Below are 18,622 nucleotides of genomic sequence, written 5' to 3' on the forward strand. Positions count from 1 at the left end.
ACCACAGGGAGGGAGCTGTGAAGGAGAAAAGGTTCCCGCACCCTGGGAGTCCCTTCACCGGTGGGGGATCAGCCTGGATGGAGAGGGAGCTTCAGAGCCTAGGAGGAGAGCACAGCAACTGGTTTGCATAAGGCAAAATGGAGAGTAACCTGCACAGAAGGTCGGCACCACCACCTTGCGTTCTCCAGACTGAGATGCTCCTCTGTTGATGCAGGTGGGGACTGGATGCTCAGAGGTCAGACCCAGGGAAAGGACTGGGGTTGGTTGTGCAGAGACAGTCTGCAGAGGCTAGCTTGTGGCAACTGAGGGTGTACTCAGAAGAAGCTGGCGCCTGCCAGAAAAGCAAGGTGCCACTATTAGGGGCACATGAGGAGAGGGGCAGGACCACCATAAGTGCTTCTTTCCCTGTAAGTGCTCCCAGGCAACGGGACACTGCCTACAGAAGCTCTGGGGGTGGGCTCAAGTCACCACTGCAATCATGGGCTCCATAGGCAGGCACGGGCCACCACTACGAGATCTGCAAGAAGTTGCCAAGCGCTGCCCACACTGTCTTGGGAGTGCACAAGGGCTGCTGCACCTGCACACCCCATATCAAGGGGATAACAGCCAGCCCATGCTGAGGAAAGAGACAGCAAGCATCCAAACTAAAAGCAGCCCCTTGATTCTGGAAAAGATGGTGGAGTAGAAGGCCTTGAGCTCACCTCCTCTCATGAAAACACCATAATCACAACAAACTGCTGAACAGCCATTGACAAAGAAGACTGGAACCTACCTAAAAAGATAGTTTACATTCAAAGACAAAGAAGCAGCTGCAATGAGATGGTAGGAGAGGCGCTTTCATAACATAATCAAATCCCATACCCGCCAGGTGGGCGACCCAGAGACTGGAAAATAATTATATCGAAGAGGTTCTCCCACAAGAGTGAAAGTCCTGAGCCCCACTTCAGGCTCCCCAGGCTGAGGATCTGGCATCAGGAGGAGGAATCCCAGAGCACTTGGCTTTGAAGACCAGTGGGGCTTGAGTGCAGGAGCTCCACAGGACTGAGGGAAACAGAGATTCCACTCTTGGAGGGCACACACAAGGTTTCATGTACACTGGGACCCAGCACAAAGCAGTAATTCCATAGGAGCTTGGGCTGGACCTACCTATGAGTCTTGGAGGGTCTCCTGGGGAGGTTGGGATTGGCTCTGGATCACTATGGGGGGGGGCAAGGACACTGGTGGCAGAGGACCCAGAGAATATTGATTGGCTTGAGCTCTCCCAGAGGTTGCCATTTTGGCACCAAGACCTGGTGCTACCCAGCAGCCTACAGGCTCCAGTGCGGGAATGCCTTAGGCCAAACAACCAGCAGGATAGAAACACAGCCCCACCCATCAGCAGACAGGCTGCCTAAAGCTGTACTGAGCTTACGGCCACCTCTAAACACACCCTTTGACATGGTCTGCCCACCAGAGGGAGAAGACCCAGCTCCACACACCAGTGGGTAGGGACCAGTCCCACCAGGAAGCCTGCACAAGCCCCAGGACCAACCTCACCTACCAGAGGGCAGACACCAGAAGCAAGAGGAGCTACGATCCTGCAGCCAGTGGAAAGAAGACCACAAACACAGAAAGTTAGACAAAATGAGATGGCAGAGAAATATGTTCCAGACGAAGGAACAAGATAAAAACCCACAAGAACAACTGAAACAAGTGGAGATAGGCAAACTACCTGAAAAAGAATTTAGAGTAATGATAGTAAAGATGATCCAAAATTTCTAAAAAGAATGGAGGCACAGATTGAGAGATACAAAAGATGTTTAACAAAGAGAAGATCTAAAGAATAAACAAACAGATGAACAATACAATAACTGGAATGAAAAATACACTAGAAGGAATCAATAGCACAAGAATTGAGGCAGAAGAATGAATAAGTGAGCTGGAAGACAGAATGTTGGAAATCACTGCTGCAGAACAAAATAAAAAAAAAGAATGAAAAGAAATGAGGACAGTCTTGGAGACCTCTGGGACAACATTAAATGCACCAATATTAGCACTATAGGGTCCCAGAAGGAGAAGAGAGAAAGAGCCTGAGAAAATATTTGAAGAGATTATAGCTGAAAACAACCTTAACATTAGAAAGGAAACACTCAAGTCTGGGAAGCACAGAGAGTCCCATACAAGATAAACCTAAGGAGGAACATGATGAGACACATACTAATCAAACTGACAAAAATTAAAGACAAAGAAAAACTATTAAAAACAGCAGGGAAGAGAAACAAATAACATACAAGGGAATCCCCATAAGGTATCTGCTGATTTTTCAGCAGAAAATCTGCAGGCCAGAAGGGAGTGGCTGATATATTTAAAGTGACGAAAGGGACAAACCTACTACCAAGAATACTCTACCCAGCAGACTCATTCAAATTTGACAGAGAAATCAAAAGCTTTACAGACAAACAAAACCTATGAGAATTCAGCACCACCAAACCAGCTTTGAAACAAATGCTAAAAGAATTTCTGTAGGCAGAAAAGACCACAACTAGAATCAAGATAATTATGAATGGGAAAGCTCACCAGTTAAGACAAACATAAAGCAAAGGTAGGAAATCATCCACACACAAATATGATATTAAAACCAGCAGTCGTGAGAAGAGAGTACAAATGCAGGATATTGATAATGCATTGGAAATTAAGAGACCAGCAAATTAACACAGTCTTGTACATATATAGACTGCTATGTCAAAACCTTTTGGAAACCACAAACCAAATATCTACAATAGATACACACATGAAAAAGAAAAAGCAACCCAATCACAATGCTAAAAGATAAACATCAAATCACAAGAGAGAGGAAGGGAAGAAAAAAGACCTACAAAAACAAATCCTAAACAGTTAACAAAATGTCAGTAAGAACAGACATATCAATAATTACCTTAAATGTAAATGGATTAAATGCTCCAACCGAAAGACACAGACAGGCTGAATGTACACAAAAACAAGACCCATATATATGCTGTCTACAAGAGACCCACTTTAGCCCTAGGGACACACAGAGTGAATGTGAGGGGACAGAAAATGGTATCCCATGCAAATGGAAATCAAAAGAAAGCTGGAGTAGCTATACTCATATGAGATAAAATAGACTTTAAAATAAAGAATGTTGGAACAGACAAGGAAGGCCACTACATAATGATCAATGGATCAATCCAAGAAGAAGATATAACAATTATAAATATATATGCACCCAACATAGGAGCGCCTCAATACATAAGGCAACTGCTAACAGCTATAAAAGAGGAAATCGACAGTAACACAATAATAGTGGGGGACTTTAACACCTCACTTACACCAATGGACAGATCATCCAAAATGAAAATACATAAGGAAACAGAAGCTTTAAATGACACAATAGACCAGGTAGATTTAATTGATATTTATAGGACATTCCATCCAAAAACAGCAGTTTACACGTTCTTCTCAAGTGCGCATGGAACATTCTCCAGGATAGATCACATCTTGGGTCACAAATCAAGCCTCAGTAAATTTAAGAAAATTGAAATCATATCAAGCATCTTTTCTGACCACAACGCTATGAGATTAGAAATGAATCACAGGGGAAAAAACTTAAAAAACACAAACACATGGAGGCTAAACAATACGTTACTAAATAACCAAGAGATCACTGAAGAAATCAAAGAGGAAATCAAAAAATACCTAGAGACAAATGACAATGAAAACACGACGATCCAAAACCTATGGGATGCAGCAAAAGCAGTTCTAAGAGGGAACTTTATAGCTATGCAAGCCTACCTCAAGAAACAAGAAGAATCTCAAATAAACAATCTAACCTTACACCTAAAGGAACTAGAGAAAGAAGAACAAACAAAACCCAAAGTTAGCAGAAGGAAAGAAATCATAAAGATCAGAGCAGAAATAAATGAAATAGAAACAAAGAAAACAAGAGCAAAGATCAATAAAACTAAAAGCTGGTTCTTTGAGAAGATAAACAAAATTGATAAACCATTAGCCAGACTCATCAAGAAAAAGAGGGAGAGGACTCAAATCAATAAAATTAGAAATGAAAAAGGAGAAGTTACAACAGACACCGCAGAAATACAAAGCATCCTAAGAGACTACTACAGGCAACTCTATGCCAATAAAATGGACAACCTGGAAGGAATGGACAAATTCTTAGAAAGGTATAACCTTCCAAGACTAATCAGGAAGAAATTGAAAATATGAACAGACCAATCACAAGTAATGAAATTGAAACTGTGATTAAAAATCTTCCAACAAGCAAAAGTCCAGGACCAGATGGCTTCACAGGTGAATTCTATCAAACATTTAGAGAAGAGCTAACACCCATCCTTCTCAAACTCTTCCAAAAAATTGCAGAGGAAGGAACACTCCCAAACTCATTATATGAGGCCACCATCACCCTGATACCAAAACCAGACAAACATACTACAAAGAAAGAAAGTTACAGACCAATATCACAGATGAATATAGATGCAGAAATCTTCAGCAGCATACTAGCAAACAGAATCCAACAACACATTAAAAGGATCATACACCATGATCAAGTGGGATTTATCCCAGGGATGCAAGGATTCTTCGGTGTGCGAAAATCAATCAATGTGATACACCATATTAACAAATTGAAGAATAAAAACCATATGATCATCTCAATAGATGCAGAAAAAGCTTTTGACAAAATTCAACACCCATTTATGATAAAAACTTCAGAAGGTGGGCATAGAGGGAACCTACCTCAACATAATAAAGGCCGTATACGACAAACCCACAGCAAACATCATTCTCAATGGTGAAAAACTGAAAGCATTTCCTCTAAGATCAGGAACAAGACAAGGATGCCCCCTCTCACCACTGTTATTCAACATAATTTTGGAAGTCCTAGCCACGGCAATCAGAGAAGAAAAAGAAATAAAAAGAATACAAATTGGAAGTGTAGAAGTAAAACTGTTACTGTTTGCAGATGCCATGATACTGTACATGCAGAATCCTAAAAATGCCACCAGAAAACTGCCAGAGCTAATCAATGAATTTGGTAAAGTTGCAGGATACAAAATTAATGCACAGAAATCTCTTGCATTCCTATACACTAATGATAAAAAATCTGAAAGAGAAATTAAGGAAACACTCCCTTTTACCACTGCAACAAAAAGAATAAAATACCTAGGAATAAACCTACCTAGGGAGACCAAAGACCTGTATGCAGAAAACTATAAGACACTGATGAAAGAAATTAAAGATGATACCAACAGGTGGAGAGATATACCATGTTCTTGGATTGGAAGAATCAATATTGTGAAAATGACTATACTACCCAAAGCAATCTACAGATTCAGTGCAATCCCTATCAAATTAGTGATGGCATTTTTTAAGGAACTAGAACAAAAAATCTTAAAATTTGTATGGAGGCACAAAAGACCCCGAATAGCCAATGCAGTCTTGAGGGGAAAAAAACGGAACTGGAGGAATCAGACTCCCTGACTTCAGACTATACTACAAAGCTACAGTAATCAAGACAATATGGTACTGGCACAAAGACAGAAACATAGATCAATGGAACAAGATAGAAAGCCCAGAGATAAACCCACGCACCTATGGTCAACTAATCTATGACAAAGGAGGCAAGGATATACAATGGAGAAAAGACAGTCTCTTCAATAAGTGGTGCTGTGAAAACTGGACAGCTACATGAGAAAGAATGAAATTAGAACACTCCCTAACACCAAACACAACAATAAACTCAAAATGGATTAGTGACGTTAATGTAAGACCGGACGCTATAACACTCTTAGAGGAAAATGTAGGAAGAACACTCTTTGACATAAATCGCAGCAAGATCTTTTTTGATCCACCTCCTAGAGTAATGGAAATAAAAACAAAAATAAACAAATGGGACGTAATGAAACTTCAAAGCTTTTGCACAGCAAAGGAAACCATAAACAAGACAACTGTCAGAATGGGAGAAAATATTTGCAAACGAATCAACGGACAAAGGATCAATCTCCAAAATATATAAACAGCTCATGCAGCTCAATATTAAAGAAACAAACAACCCAATCCAAAAATGGGCAGAAGACCTAAATAGACATTTCTCCAAAGAACACATACAGATGGCCAAGAAGCACATGAAAAGCTGCTCAACATCACTAATTATTAGAGAAATGCAAATCAAAACTACAATGAGGTATCACCTCACACCGGTTAGAATGGGCATCGTCAGAAAATCTACAAACAACAAATGCTGGAGAGGGTGTGGAGAAAAGGGAACCCTCTTGCACTGTTGGTGGGAATGTAAATTGATACAGCCACTATGGAGAACAGTATGGAGTTTCCTTAAAAAACTAAAGATAGAATTACCATATGATCCAGCAATCCCACTACTGGGCATATACCCAGAGAAAACCATAATTCAAAAAGACACATGCACCCCAATGTTCTTTGCAGCACTATTTACAATAGCCAGGTCATGGAAGCAACCTAAATGAGCATTGACAGACGAATGGATAAAGAAGATGTGGTACATAAATACAATGGAATATTACTCAGCCATAAAAAGGAACGAAATTGGGTCATTGTTGAGACATGGATGGATCTAGAGACTGTCATACAGAGTGAAGTAAGTCAGAAAGAAAAACAAATATCGTATATTAACGCATGCATGTGGAACCTAGAAAAATGGTACAGATGAACTGGTTTGCAGGGCAGAAGTTGAGACACAGATGTAGAGAACAAACGTACGGACACCAAGGGGGGAAAGCCGTGGGGGTGTGGGGATGGTGGTGTGATGAATTGGGCGATTGGGGTTGACATGTATACACTGATGTGTATAAAATTGATGACTAATAAGAACCTACTGTATAAAAAAGTAAATAAAATAAAATTGAAAAAAGAAAAAAAAGTACACAGAAGATCTGAATAGACATTCCTCCAAAGAAGACATACAGATGGCCAAAAAGCACATGGAAAGATGCTCAACATAACCAATTATCATTGAAATGCAAATCAAAACTACAATGAGGTATCACCTCACACTGGTCAGAATGGCCATCATCAAAAAGTCTACAAAGAATAAATGCTGGATAGGGTGTGGAGAAAAGGGAACTCTCCTACACTGTTGGTGGGAATGTAAATTGGTAGAACCAGTATGGAGAACATTATAGAGGTTCCTTAAAAAACTAAAACTAGAACTACCATATGATCCAGCAATCCCACTCCTGGGCATATATCTGGAGAAAACCATAATTCAAAAAGATAGGTGTACCCCAATGTTCATTGCAGCACTGTTTACAGTAGACAAGACATGGAAGCAACCTAGTGTCCATTGACAGAGGAATGGATAAAGAAGAGTTGGTACATACTTACAATGGAATATTACTCAGCCATAAAAAAGAACAAAATGCCATTTGCAGCAACATGGATGGACCAAGAGATTATCATACTTAGGGAAGTAAGTCAGAGAAAGAGAAATATCATATGATGTCATTCATATGTGGTATCAAATTTTTTAAAAATGATACAAATGAACTTATTTACAAAGCAGAAACAGACTTACACATATTGAAAACAAAGTTATGGTTACCAAAGGTGAAACATGGGGGGTGGGGTGATAAATCAGGAGCCTTGTGATTAACATACGTACACTACTATATACAACAAGGACCTACTGTATAGCACAGGGAACTCTACTCAATATTCTGTGATAACCTATATGAGAAAAGAATCTGAAAAGTAATGAATATGTCTGTGTATAACTGAATCACTTTGCTGTACACCTGAAACTAAACACAACATTGTAAACCACCTATACTCCAATTTAAAAAAAAAGAAAAAAAAGTTACATTGAGGATCAGGGCTTCAATATATGAATTTTGGTGGGACAGAATTCAATCCTTAGCACTATTGACCATTTCTACATCTCTTGTTTTTTTGTTTGTTTAGTATAGTGTTTAAATTTTTCCCATTTTGTGTGTCTTAATAGTAAGTTGTAAGAATTCTTTTTATATTCCTTTAAGTCCTGTAACATGTATTATAAATATTTCCTCCTTTTAATTTGTTTATGATATATTTAAAGAGCAGAAATTTAAAATTTTGGTTAAGTTCCATATTTCTGTTTTTTCTTTTATAGTTTGTGGGTTTTGTGTTCTATTAAAGAAACGTTTGCCTATGCCAAGGTTGTAAAAATATTCTCCATTGTTTTTTTCTAGAAGTTTTATAATTTCAGCTTTTACCTATTTGCATTTTGAGTTAATTTTAATGTTGGTTATGTGTTAAGGGTCAAGGTTCATTTTTTTGGAGTATGGATATACAGTTGTTCCAACACTGTGTTGAAAGATAATATTTTCCCTACTCAGTTACCCTCACATTTTTATTTCAAATCCATTGACCAAATATGTCTGGGTCTATTTCTGGACTGTATTCTGTTCAATTGATCTATATCCTATGCCAGTACTACACTATCTGCTTACTATAGCTTTATATAGTAATTCTTGAATTTAAAAGTCTTCTAATCAAATAGTGTAAGTCTTCCAGCTTTTTTCTTCTATTTCAGAATTGTTTTAGCCGCTCTGCACCCTTTCCATTTAGAATTAGCTTATCAATTTCCCTAATCATGCTTGCTTGAATAGTGCCTGACACTATTGGGATTGCATTAAATACATAGATCATTCTGGAGAAAATTGCTATCTTAATAATATCAAATTATAAATCTATAAACATGATTTTTTTTTCTATTTATTTAGGCCATATTTATCTCAGTTTTTTTCTTCTTTTTTTTTGTTTTCAGTGTACAGGGGTATTATACGTCTTTTTAAAATGTATCCCTAAGTATTTCATGTTTCTGGTGAGAGTAGTTATCTTGACTTATTCCTAATATTATCTTATAATTTTCATATTTGGTTTGGACTTTAGAGAAATAGTGGGCTCCTAAAATGAGCTTGGAAGTGTTCTCTTTTTCTCTGTTTTTTAAAACAATTCGTGTAGTAATTGGTACTGTTGCTTCCTTAGAAATGTGATAGACTCTACAAGTGAAGCAATTGGAGGCGAGAGTTTTCTTTGTGGGAAAGTTTTAAATTCTGAATTGTTTTTACAAGTAGAGGTTCATTCAGTTACTCTTTCTTCTTGAATCGGTTTTGGAAAGTGGTATATTTTTAAGGAATTTTGACATTTTATTTAAATTGAATTTATTGGCAAAAAATTGTTTTCAGCATTCTCTCATATGTATATAAGAGATACGTAGTGATCTGTCATTTACCATCTGTGTGACCTTGGGCAGATTACTTAACTTCTTTGTGGGATTTAACCCAATAGTTAAATTCCAGCATTATTTCAATGGATATTGAGTTCTCAGCAAGAAAGGATTTCCTTTTGCAGCTATTGGCAGACCAACAATAAGGAAATATAGCAACTTGGGGAATGACAGGGGCTTTGATTTTTTTATTTTTTTGTTTTTTTGGCCTCGCCTCGAGGCTTGTGGGATCTTAGTTCCCTGACGAGGGATTGAACCTGTGCCCTCGGCAGTTAAAGCACAGAGTCCTAACCATTGGACCACCAGGGAATTCCCGTGCTTTGATTTTTAGGACCCGCCTTTCCTGCACAGCACTGGACATATGTTGTATGTAACTGATGTTCGTTACTTGGGTCTTATTTGAATTGCTTGTATTAAAGTATTCTACAAGATGCTTTTAAGGGAAGAATTTCTTGGCTCATATTTCTTTGCTCGATGAAGGGTGATGTATATGGCATTTGTATTGCATATACTTCATGTTTGCAGATTATTTTCTAAACCTTTGATAAAGAGAGCTAGCCATGTCACTGGTTATTTAGAATTTAGCTGTGTTGGTAGATTATCTTTTGAGTGAGAAAAGGAAGAAACATTGACTTACCATCTGTGTCAAGTTTTTTCTTCAAAGGGCTAGATAAAATTTTAGGCTTTGTGGACCATACAATCTCTGTTGCAACTATTTAACTTTGCTGTTGTGGTGCAAAAGCAGCATAGACAATAAATATGCAAATAAATGTGTGGCCACATTTCAGTAAAACTTTATTTACAAATACAGGTGGTTGATGGACCATATTCGGCCTGCAGGCCATAGTTTGCCAATCTTTGGTCTGTGTAAGGCTTATAAGAATTACATAGCCAGAGATTTGTCTGTATATGCCCTTATAGCAGTACTTAATGGGCCAAAATTTGTGCTCTGTAACTCTTTGATGGTGAAAATTTATCCAAGTATTTGTATTGGCAAATTGTCTGGGGAATGTGTACATATGTGGCTCCTATTTTAGAGTGGGGGTAAACATCCATCAAAAAACATTAAGATTCAGGACAGTCTAATAGGTCATAATTTCTGTCCAGTAATTTACTCAGCAAATCTTTATAGAACACCTACTATTTACTTAACACTGTCCCAGGCTCTGAGTGTAGTTTGTCAAGCAAGACCTTTGTTATGGCCATCATGATACGTATACTCAAGCTGGTAGACTAAAATTGATCAGGTAAGTGCAGGTATGTTACATATTTTCATAAGCCACACTGTGTCAACCACTGTTTTACCACCTATCTTAAGAAATAACTGAAGTTTAGAAAATTACTGCGTATAACACTTCTTCCTTGTATGAGGATGATTACAGATATTCCAACTAAAATTCCTTCATTTTTATTTAAGAAAAGAAAAGAAAGGGAACAAAAAATTAATAAAGAAAGGGAGGAAAAAGCAGCAAAGGAACTGGAGAAAGAACATTTACAAGAAAAAGCAAAAGAAAAATATGAAGAATGGTTAAAGAAAAAAAATGCTGAAGAATGTGAGAAGAAGAAGAAAGAAAAGGTATTTTCACTAAAGTGATCAGTTAGAATACATGACTTTCGTGTTGACATGTGCCAACTATATTGTATAAAGAGTTTCTAATAGAAAATTGGCACTATCTTATAATATAAATACATGTAGCTACCCCTACTTGTTATACTGTGATTAAGCTTCAGAAATGATTATGCATTTGTGGTTTTCTTAGGTTGAGAAGTATTAATAAGCCTATTGATATTTCTGCAGTCAAGTTCAAACTTTTTATTGTTGTTTATGCTTTTAAATATTATTCAGTGCACTTTTATGGAAAGTTTTATTACATTATTATAAATTGCTATTCTATTTTAAAACAGCAAATTGCTTTTTTCTTCTTGGGTTTAATGTCTTATTGTTTAGAGGCAGCCACCTTCATATCTCATCCCTGATCACGTTACATTTTGCTCTCTATAGAGTTATGATTCAGTATTTCTGATCAGAAAGCCATTGGGATGGGGAGCTACTGGGGAAAAGAGTCAGTAGAATTTGAATAGAATTTTTGGTTACAGAATATCCCTGGAGATTCTTTGGTCTTGTCATTTTAAGGAAAAAGAAAAACAACGGCAGGCTGAATTACAGGAAAAAAAGGAAATAGCAGAAAAAAAGTTTAAGGAATGGTTGGAAAATGCAAAAAATAAACCTCGTCCAGCTGCAAAGAGCTATGGTTATGCCAATGGAAAACTCACAGGTTGGTTTTTATGTTATGTGGGTTACATAAATATGGCTTGCAGGAGCGAATATTATATATTATGTTTCCTTTTGACAGAAATAGAAATGTGTAAAAATCATTTTTCTTTCAAATTACTATTTTCTGGAAGATTATAACATACTGTGTTCCTGTGGAGATACTACAAATTTGTTGTCATTCTCTAAAACCAGACACATTTTAAAGGCAATAGTGGCAAAACTGCAAAGTAATGATTTCTAACGTTAAGAAACAAGTAAAATTTTCGTACATTCCTTGGATTTTAAAGGCTTAATCAGGATATACTGAAGGGGTCATTTTCTTCCCCTTTTCTAACCCTCTCTGAGGCAGAGCTTCCAGTGTCTTTGGCACATTCTTTTTGCAGGGTGGAATACTAGACAGCACATGAACCACACACAGACCTGGTTGGCCTTTTAGGCTTGGTCTGATTATAAATGGCAATGCATGTTTTTCTTTGTACTTCATGTTGGAAGCTCATGCCTTGCTGACAGCTGCCTTCACTTGTTTAAGTGATTTATTATTAAAAATACTCCCATTCTGTTTTGTTCACACAATAGGACATATTCCAGACTTTGTTTTGACCATCGTGGTGAAGTGTGTGTTGACATATCTATGCAGTCAAAGTGGGTTGCCAATGTCTGAATGACACATTCCTGCTGTCAGGATTTAGGCCTCTCCTGCATGTCACAGAGGTCATCCATTACAGCTACCGAACAGGGTCTGCTCTGTTTTTTTGTTCTCTTGTTTGAAATAAGAGTAATAAGTAGTGGTTTTAACCAAATGATTGGATAGTAAAGTTAAAACTTAGGTGGAATATACATATTGACTAGAAGTTAATTGGTGAAATAATGTATTATTTTACTAACTTTTTTGCATTTAAATAAGTTTTATTCTAATAAACATCTTTGCAAATGCTCTACTGCTCTTAATTATCAAAATTACAGTGATATTGTGAAATCTGATTAAGTGACAGTGATTTAGAATTTCAGTGGTTCTAAACAAGAATCTTGATCACTTTAGCTATATATGCAACATACATGTTTTTCTGCAAACTTTAGTGTCCGGCTAGGGGAAACATGTACACAATCAGCGGTTTCCCAGACTGAGTTAAAATGAAGATTTTGTTCAATTTAAGGGTTCTAAAATTAATTCTTAGGAGAACTTTTATGAGTTTTTATTTATATAGATTTGAACATTAATGTTCTTTGAATGCTTAGAATTATTTATATTTTAATTTTTACTTCAATACTTACTGTGTTTGAAAATATTTGAGAGTTCAAGTTTTAAATGAGTCAGATTGGTTTATCAATGATATTTTTGCCCTTTTAATATTTTAACATTTTTCTATGAATTTTAAAATATGTAGTTTCTTTGATCTCAAAAAGTTTTCTTCTTGTTTTGTTCTGAATTTTTAATAATTTTAGGTTTTTACAGTGGAAATTCTTATCCAGAACCAGCCTTTTATAACCCAATTCCATGGAAACCAGTTCCTGTGCCTCCTCCCAAAGAAGTGAAGGATCTATCAGGAAAGAAGACTAAAAGCCCTGTGATAAGCCAGCCAAACAGGTCATCCTCTCTGGTAATGCATAAAGCCAGAAGCAATCTTTGCCTTGGAACTCTGTGCAGAATACAAAGATAGTAGACGTGGGGAATTACATGCTTTTACCTGGAGCTATTTAATTTTAAAATCAGAAATTGTTTTTTTACTGCTCAATTAGTAGCTCAACATTTGATGTATTATTGATATGTTCAAATTTTTGCATTTGTATACAGAGTCCTTAGAGTTAATTGAGGAAGATATTTTATACATTTTCATTTTTATAAATGCTTCAAGGTTGATCTTGGCATATTGTTTTGCAGGATAAGTGACTGAATCTAACAATTGTGTTTGTATTTAGCTTGTATTAAAACTACCCTCTGATATTAATAAAAGCAACAATTTTTCATGTGTTCTTTCATACTATATGTTGTGTATTCATGTTTATGAACATAGTAAGATTAAGTCGTTCAAACAAGCATTTCTAAACTGCATGCTCAAGATAAATCTTAGAAGAATCTAAATGGGTTAGAATCCCAGAGTAATCAAGAACAGTCTTTGTTGATGGCTTTTGGTATATCTTTCCCTGTGTAAATATTTGTAAATCGCTAACTAAAGTCATGTTTGGTAACAGAGAAATGAAGTTTGGGTTTTGAAAGGAAAATTTAAAAACGCTGTTTTGGGCTCAATCTTAGATTGGTATGTAGTAATCTTGAGACACTAATATTTTGCTATACTTTGCTATACTTTGTACAAATAGTTATACATTATAATTAGTTACGTTGTTAATTTTGAAATTAGAAATATCAATGCATTATTTTTTAATGATAAATGTTGAGTGATATTTTACTGAAGTTGAAATCAAAAATCTTAATAAATACATGTTAAGGATAGTGTATCAACGGATTACTAAAGTAGCACTGAACGCTTTTTATTAAGTTTTAAAAGTCTATCTTTTTTTAGTGGGCTATCAAGAAATGAAAATTTGTTGGGGCAATATAAAGTTCAGTAAATTCATTTAAAAGTGATTCCTATTTGGACTGTATTTCATGTTTCTGCTAGGTTAGTCAGCTGTCAAGTTTCTAGTGATTAACCTGCAATGGTGTTGATCAACTGCAGGAAACAGCAATGGGATCTTTGAAGAATATTCATATTGTCAGAAATCTAGAAAAATTCATTTTTTTTCCTGCTCATAGGGGTCTGTGAGCCCCATAAGGACTGAGCACTCAATTCAGGCATCTTCATTTGGTTTTATTTTATTTTTTTCACTTCTAAGCAGAGAACAGTTTGGGAGGAGTCAGAGTTTGTTGGGTCAAAATATTGGTGAGATTTTTGTGACCTGACCATCCTTCTTGGAACCTCTTAGATGTGGTGAAATTTACAGGTGATCATTCTACACGAGCAAATTCTCCTATGTAGAGAGAATGTAGAATTTGCCAGGGTAGCAATAAACTTGTGTGTAAAAAACAGCATGTATAGGCTTATGTTCCTGGGCGTTTTAGATATAGTTGTTATATCTAAAAAATCTTCAATTTCACACAGATTAAGTCATCTAGGCAACTTTTAGCTATAACCGTAATCCTAATAAGACTTTTCATTCAATCAGTAATTAATTAGTTTGACCAATGTTAGTTGAACATTTACTCTGTGAGACATGTTTTGCATATTAATTTAGGAATTTGAATGATATATTTCTTTAATTCAGTAAACATTTACAGCCTAGCCAGGAAAACATAGAATAAATGCTGTAATACATTATACTTAAAATCATGCCCAGAGTTCATCTGGGAACATAGATAAGAGATAGCTCAGCCTGAGAAGGGGTTAAGAAAGGTTACAAAGAGGAGGTGACATTTGAGTTGGTGAAAGATAAGCAGGAATTTTCTAGATGGTTATGAGGCTGACCATAACCATCATGAACATGTGGTGAGAAGTAGCTGGGAGAGAAGCAGGGGTCGGAGTAAAAAGGTTCTGTATACTGCAGAATTTGGGCTTGATCCTGTGGGCTTGTGATCCTGTGGGCTTCTGTATACTGCAGAATTTGGGCTTGATCCTGTGGGCTTGTGGGTTCTGTATACTGCAGAATTTGGGCTTGTGATACCCTCATTGTGAAAATGAGGAAGGTGCCTCATTTTTTTCAATGTTCAATACCTTATCTAATTTAGAAACTTATGGTGGGGATGTAAAATAATACATGGAAGTACCAAAAAATGCAAGTTTGTTTCTTCTTTGTATGGTGATAATTCTGATAAGATGTACCAATATTCTTTCTTTAGTGATAATTGATTTACATAATAACTAACTTTGTTTAACATACCAATCTTGACTGGTGATATATCAAAAATAAGTTAACTTGTCAGTACTTGGAGTGGATCTTCATTTACCCCTGTGCTAAGGGCAAAAAGTGAATACTGTTGTTTTCATTTTCTTCAAATTGAGTCAATGTTTACTGAATACCTACTATGTGCGAGTGAGTATTCTAGATGCTGGAGATTCATCTGTGAATAAGAGAGGGTCCCTGCTGCCCACATGGGATCTTACATGACAGTGATAGGAAACAGATATTAAATGTGTAAACAAATAATTTATGTGGCTCTAGGTGCTATAAAGAAAATAAAACAGGGTACTATTGGGATAAATAGTGACTGGGTGGAGAAGTGGGTCTGCTCTTTCAGGTGGATGGGCATCTCTGAAGTGGTAGCGTGCTGCTGAACTAGCCTTGCCTTGCTAAAATCTGGAGAAAGACATAACCGGTCAGAGGAAACAGCCAGTACAAAGGCCCCAATGCAGAAATGAATCTGATGTGTTTGAAGAAAGGTTGGTGTGGCTGGAGCGGAGAAAGCAAAGGGGAAAATAGTAGGAGTGAAGGTTGGAGAGTCAGGCAGGGCCAGATCATATATAATCCTGAGTTCAGTAGTTCAGATTGTATCATGATTGTATTGGGAAGCCCTTCAAAGTTTTTAAGCAGGGAATTGATGTGATCTGTTTTATACTTTGAGATTACTCTGGCTGTGTGAGGAAACTGGCTTGCTGGGGACAAAGAATCAAAGCAGGGAGACTCATTGGGAGGATTTGCAGTATCCAGGAAAGAAATTGTGACAGTTTGTGTTAACGTGGCAGCAGCGACATGATAAGAAGTAGAGGTGGATTGGGGATGTATTTTGGAGGTGAGGCAAACAGGACTGCTAACATTTGGGTGTCTGGTTGAGGGAAGGAGGAAAAATCAGATATGACTTCTAGTTTTTAGGTCTGATCCACTGGGTGAATGGTGATAACTATCACAGAATTAGAATGTGTGATAGGAGCAGATGTATAGGCTGAGAATGGAAAGAGGGGAGTCCTTCAGAATTCTGTCCTAGGTCTGTTAGATTCGTGGTACAACTTAATATCCTGGTAGAAATGGCAGTTAGATATTTGTCTGATGCTCAGGGGAGAGCCAGGATTGGAGATACAAATTTAAGCAACATCAGTATGTAGGTGGTATTTAAAAGCATGGGACTGGATCAGGTTACCTAGGAAGAGTTCAGATAGTAACAAGAGGGCTGAGTATTCAGATATTTAGAAATTGAGCAGCTAGCAAGGATGCTGAGAAGGAGCAGCCATGAAGTAGAAGGAGACCCAGTAGAGTGTGATGGCACAGAAGCCACGAGTAGAAGTGTTAGAAGCAGGGGATTGTGCAGTCTGTCCAGTGCTACCTGAGGGATGAGGAGGACCAGGGAAGAGCCCTCCTTGTGGAAGATGAAGGTATGGTAAGATATGAAGGAAGGTCATTGGCATATGGTAAGATGAAGGAAGGTCATTGTTGACCTCAGTAGCAAACATGTATTGAATACTTTCTATATGCCTGGCAGTATTCTGTGTGCTTTTATATGTGCTAACTCATTAATCCTCACAACAACCCTATGAGATACTTTTATTATCCTCATCTTATACTTGAGGAAACTGAGGCACCGAGAAGCTATGCTGCTTTTATACAAAAAAGTGAGTCACGGAATAGGGATAAGAACTAAGTTCAAAGTCCAAGCTTAACAACCATGTTCTATTTCCCTCCTATGTAATATATATATGATATGAAAAACTAGTATGAAAGTGCAAAGTAAGTTGAAGAGAGAATGGGAGGTAACAAAGTGGAGACCATATCTGAAGACAACTCTTGGGAGAAGTTTTAGAGTGACGAGAAGATAAGTGAGGTGGGAGCTGGAAGAGGGCATAGGTCAAGGACATTTTCTGTTTGTTTTGCTTACAATAGGTGATAATAAACAGGTGTCCCTGCTGATGTTGATGATCTAGGTGAAGGAGGGTACTTGAAGATTTAGGAGAAATCAAGGACAGTTTAAGCAGTGCAATTCTTAAGTAGCAAAAAAACCCCAAAAATGATGGCTTATATGGGAGCAAGGAAATTTCTTCCATTTTTTCAGGAGAGAATGCATAGTACGTAGGCTCAGATGTAGCTTGAGTTAATAGCATTGGTGGTAGGAGGAAGATATGGGCAGTTCTTGTCTGATAGCTTCTGGTTTTTCAATGAGGCCTGAAAGGGAGGCAAGGCCGTCAGCCAAGGGATGGCATATGTTGTTGCAAGTAGGAAGGGGAAAAGGTTACAGAGAAGTGAGCATTTTGGAGAGCGGAAGACACATTTACCAGGGAAATTAGTGGGACTGACCGATGGGCAATGTTATTTGCCATTTGATACTTTTGGTCCAAAAAGGGACCAATTAGCAGGATTCTGTCATGGTTTTCTCCATTTCTGGAGGAAAGTTTAGCTACTTGGGTTTAGGAGCAGAGTAAGGCTTAATTAGGGTTGGACAAGCAAGGCAAGTAGGATGGAGAGAGAAAGGAGCAAAATGATCTCAAGGGGGTGATCATAGCACTGAAATACGGTATTTAACAAGGGCTGAGTGATGGGTGGTGAGGAAGAGTTTTCAGTTGATGAGCGTTTCCAGTGCTTTTGGAGAATGTTGGGTCGGGGGTGCTTGAGGGAAACTGGAGAGGAAGGAGCTTGTAGTTAGAAGGTGGTAACAACAAGATCCAGAGTATGACCACAGCAGTGGTGACCCAGATGGAGTATATCAATGAAGTTGAGGAAATTTAAAAAGTAAGAGGCCAGAGTATTGGAAGGGTTTTTTTTTTTGAATATGGATGTTGAAATTGTCAAGGATTATGATAGAAGTAGTGGTAGAAAGAAAGTTGGTGAGCCGGGTGCTAGAGTTTCAGTGAACCAATGTAACTTATTAGCCAGGTAGTAGTCAAAAAGAGCAATATTGGCTAGTATGGTCAGATGAAATATTCTGCAGAAGAACTTGGAGTTTTGAAGAAGGTAGAGAGGTTTAGAAGTAGCCGTGGTGAATAAGGTAGGTAGGGATAGTACCTACCTACCAACTCTAAGCCTCAAGGTTTGTATATCCCAGAGGTAGGGGACTGCAAAAGAAGAGCATTGTCAGGGGTCCATTGCAGGCATGAAAAACTTTTAAAAGTATTTCAAAAAAAAAAAGGGGGACTTCCCTGGTGGTCCAGTGGTTAAGTCTCCACACTTCC

At 37.5% G+C, this 18,622-nt stretch overlaps 1 protein-coding gene and 1 long non-coding RNA gene across 3 annotated transcripts in view; one reads left to right on the forward strand and one right to left on the reverse strand.

The window, feature by feature from the left end:
* The window catches only part of CCDC34 (coiled-coil domain containing 34), a 37,328-nt gene extending 23,812 nt beyond the window's left edge, over positions 1–13,516 (forward strand). The window contains exons 4-6 of one of the 2 annotated variants that reach the window (XM_057553408.1): positions 10,677–10,835; positions 11,394–11,535; positions 12,111–12,246. In XM_057553408.1, the coding sequence (XP_057409391.1) occupies positions 10,677–10,835; positions 11,394–11,535; positions 12,111–12,199 (390 nt within the window). In that variant the 3' untranslated portion in view covers positions 12,200–12,246. Of the gene's footprint in view, positions 1–10,676; positions 10,836–11,393; positions 11,536–12,110; positions 12,247–12,977 lie in introns of those variants that run through there. The other variant, XM_007180989.3, reaches the window with a different exon arrangement.
* Positions 1–18,622, reverse strand: part of LOC130708922 (uncharacterized) — a 72,300-nt gene that overhangs the window by 7,688 nt on the left and 45,990 nt on the right. The gene's annotated exons all lie outside the window — the stretch shown is intronic.

This window comes from Balaenoptera acutorostrata, chromosome 9, assembly GCF_949987535.1.
Source record: "Balaenoptera acutorostrata chromosome 9, mBalAcu1.1, whole genome shotgun sequence".
In the NCBI taxonomy this organism is placed as follows: domain Eukaryota; kingdom Metazoa; phylum Chordata; class Mammalia; order Artiodactyla; family Balaenopteridae; genus Balaenoptera; species Balaenoptera acutorostrata.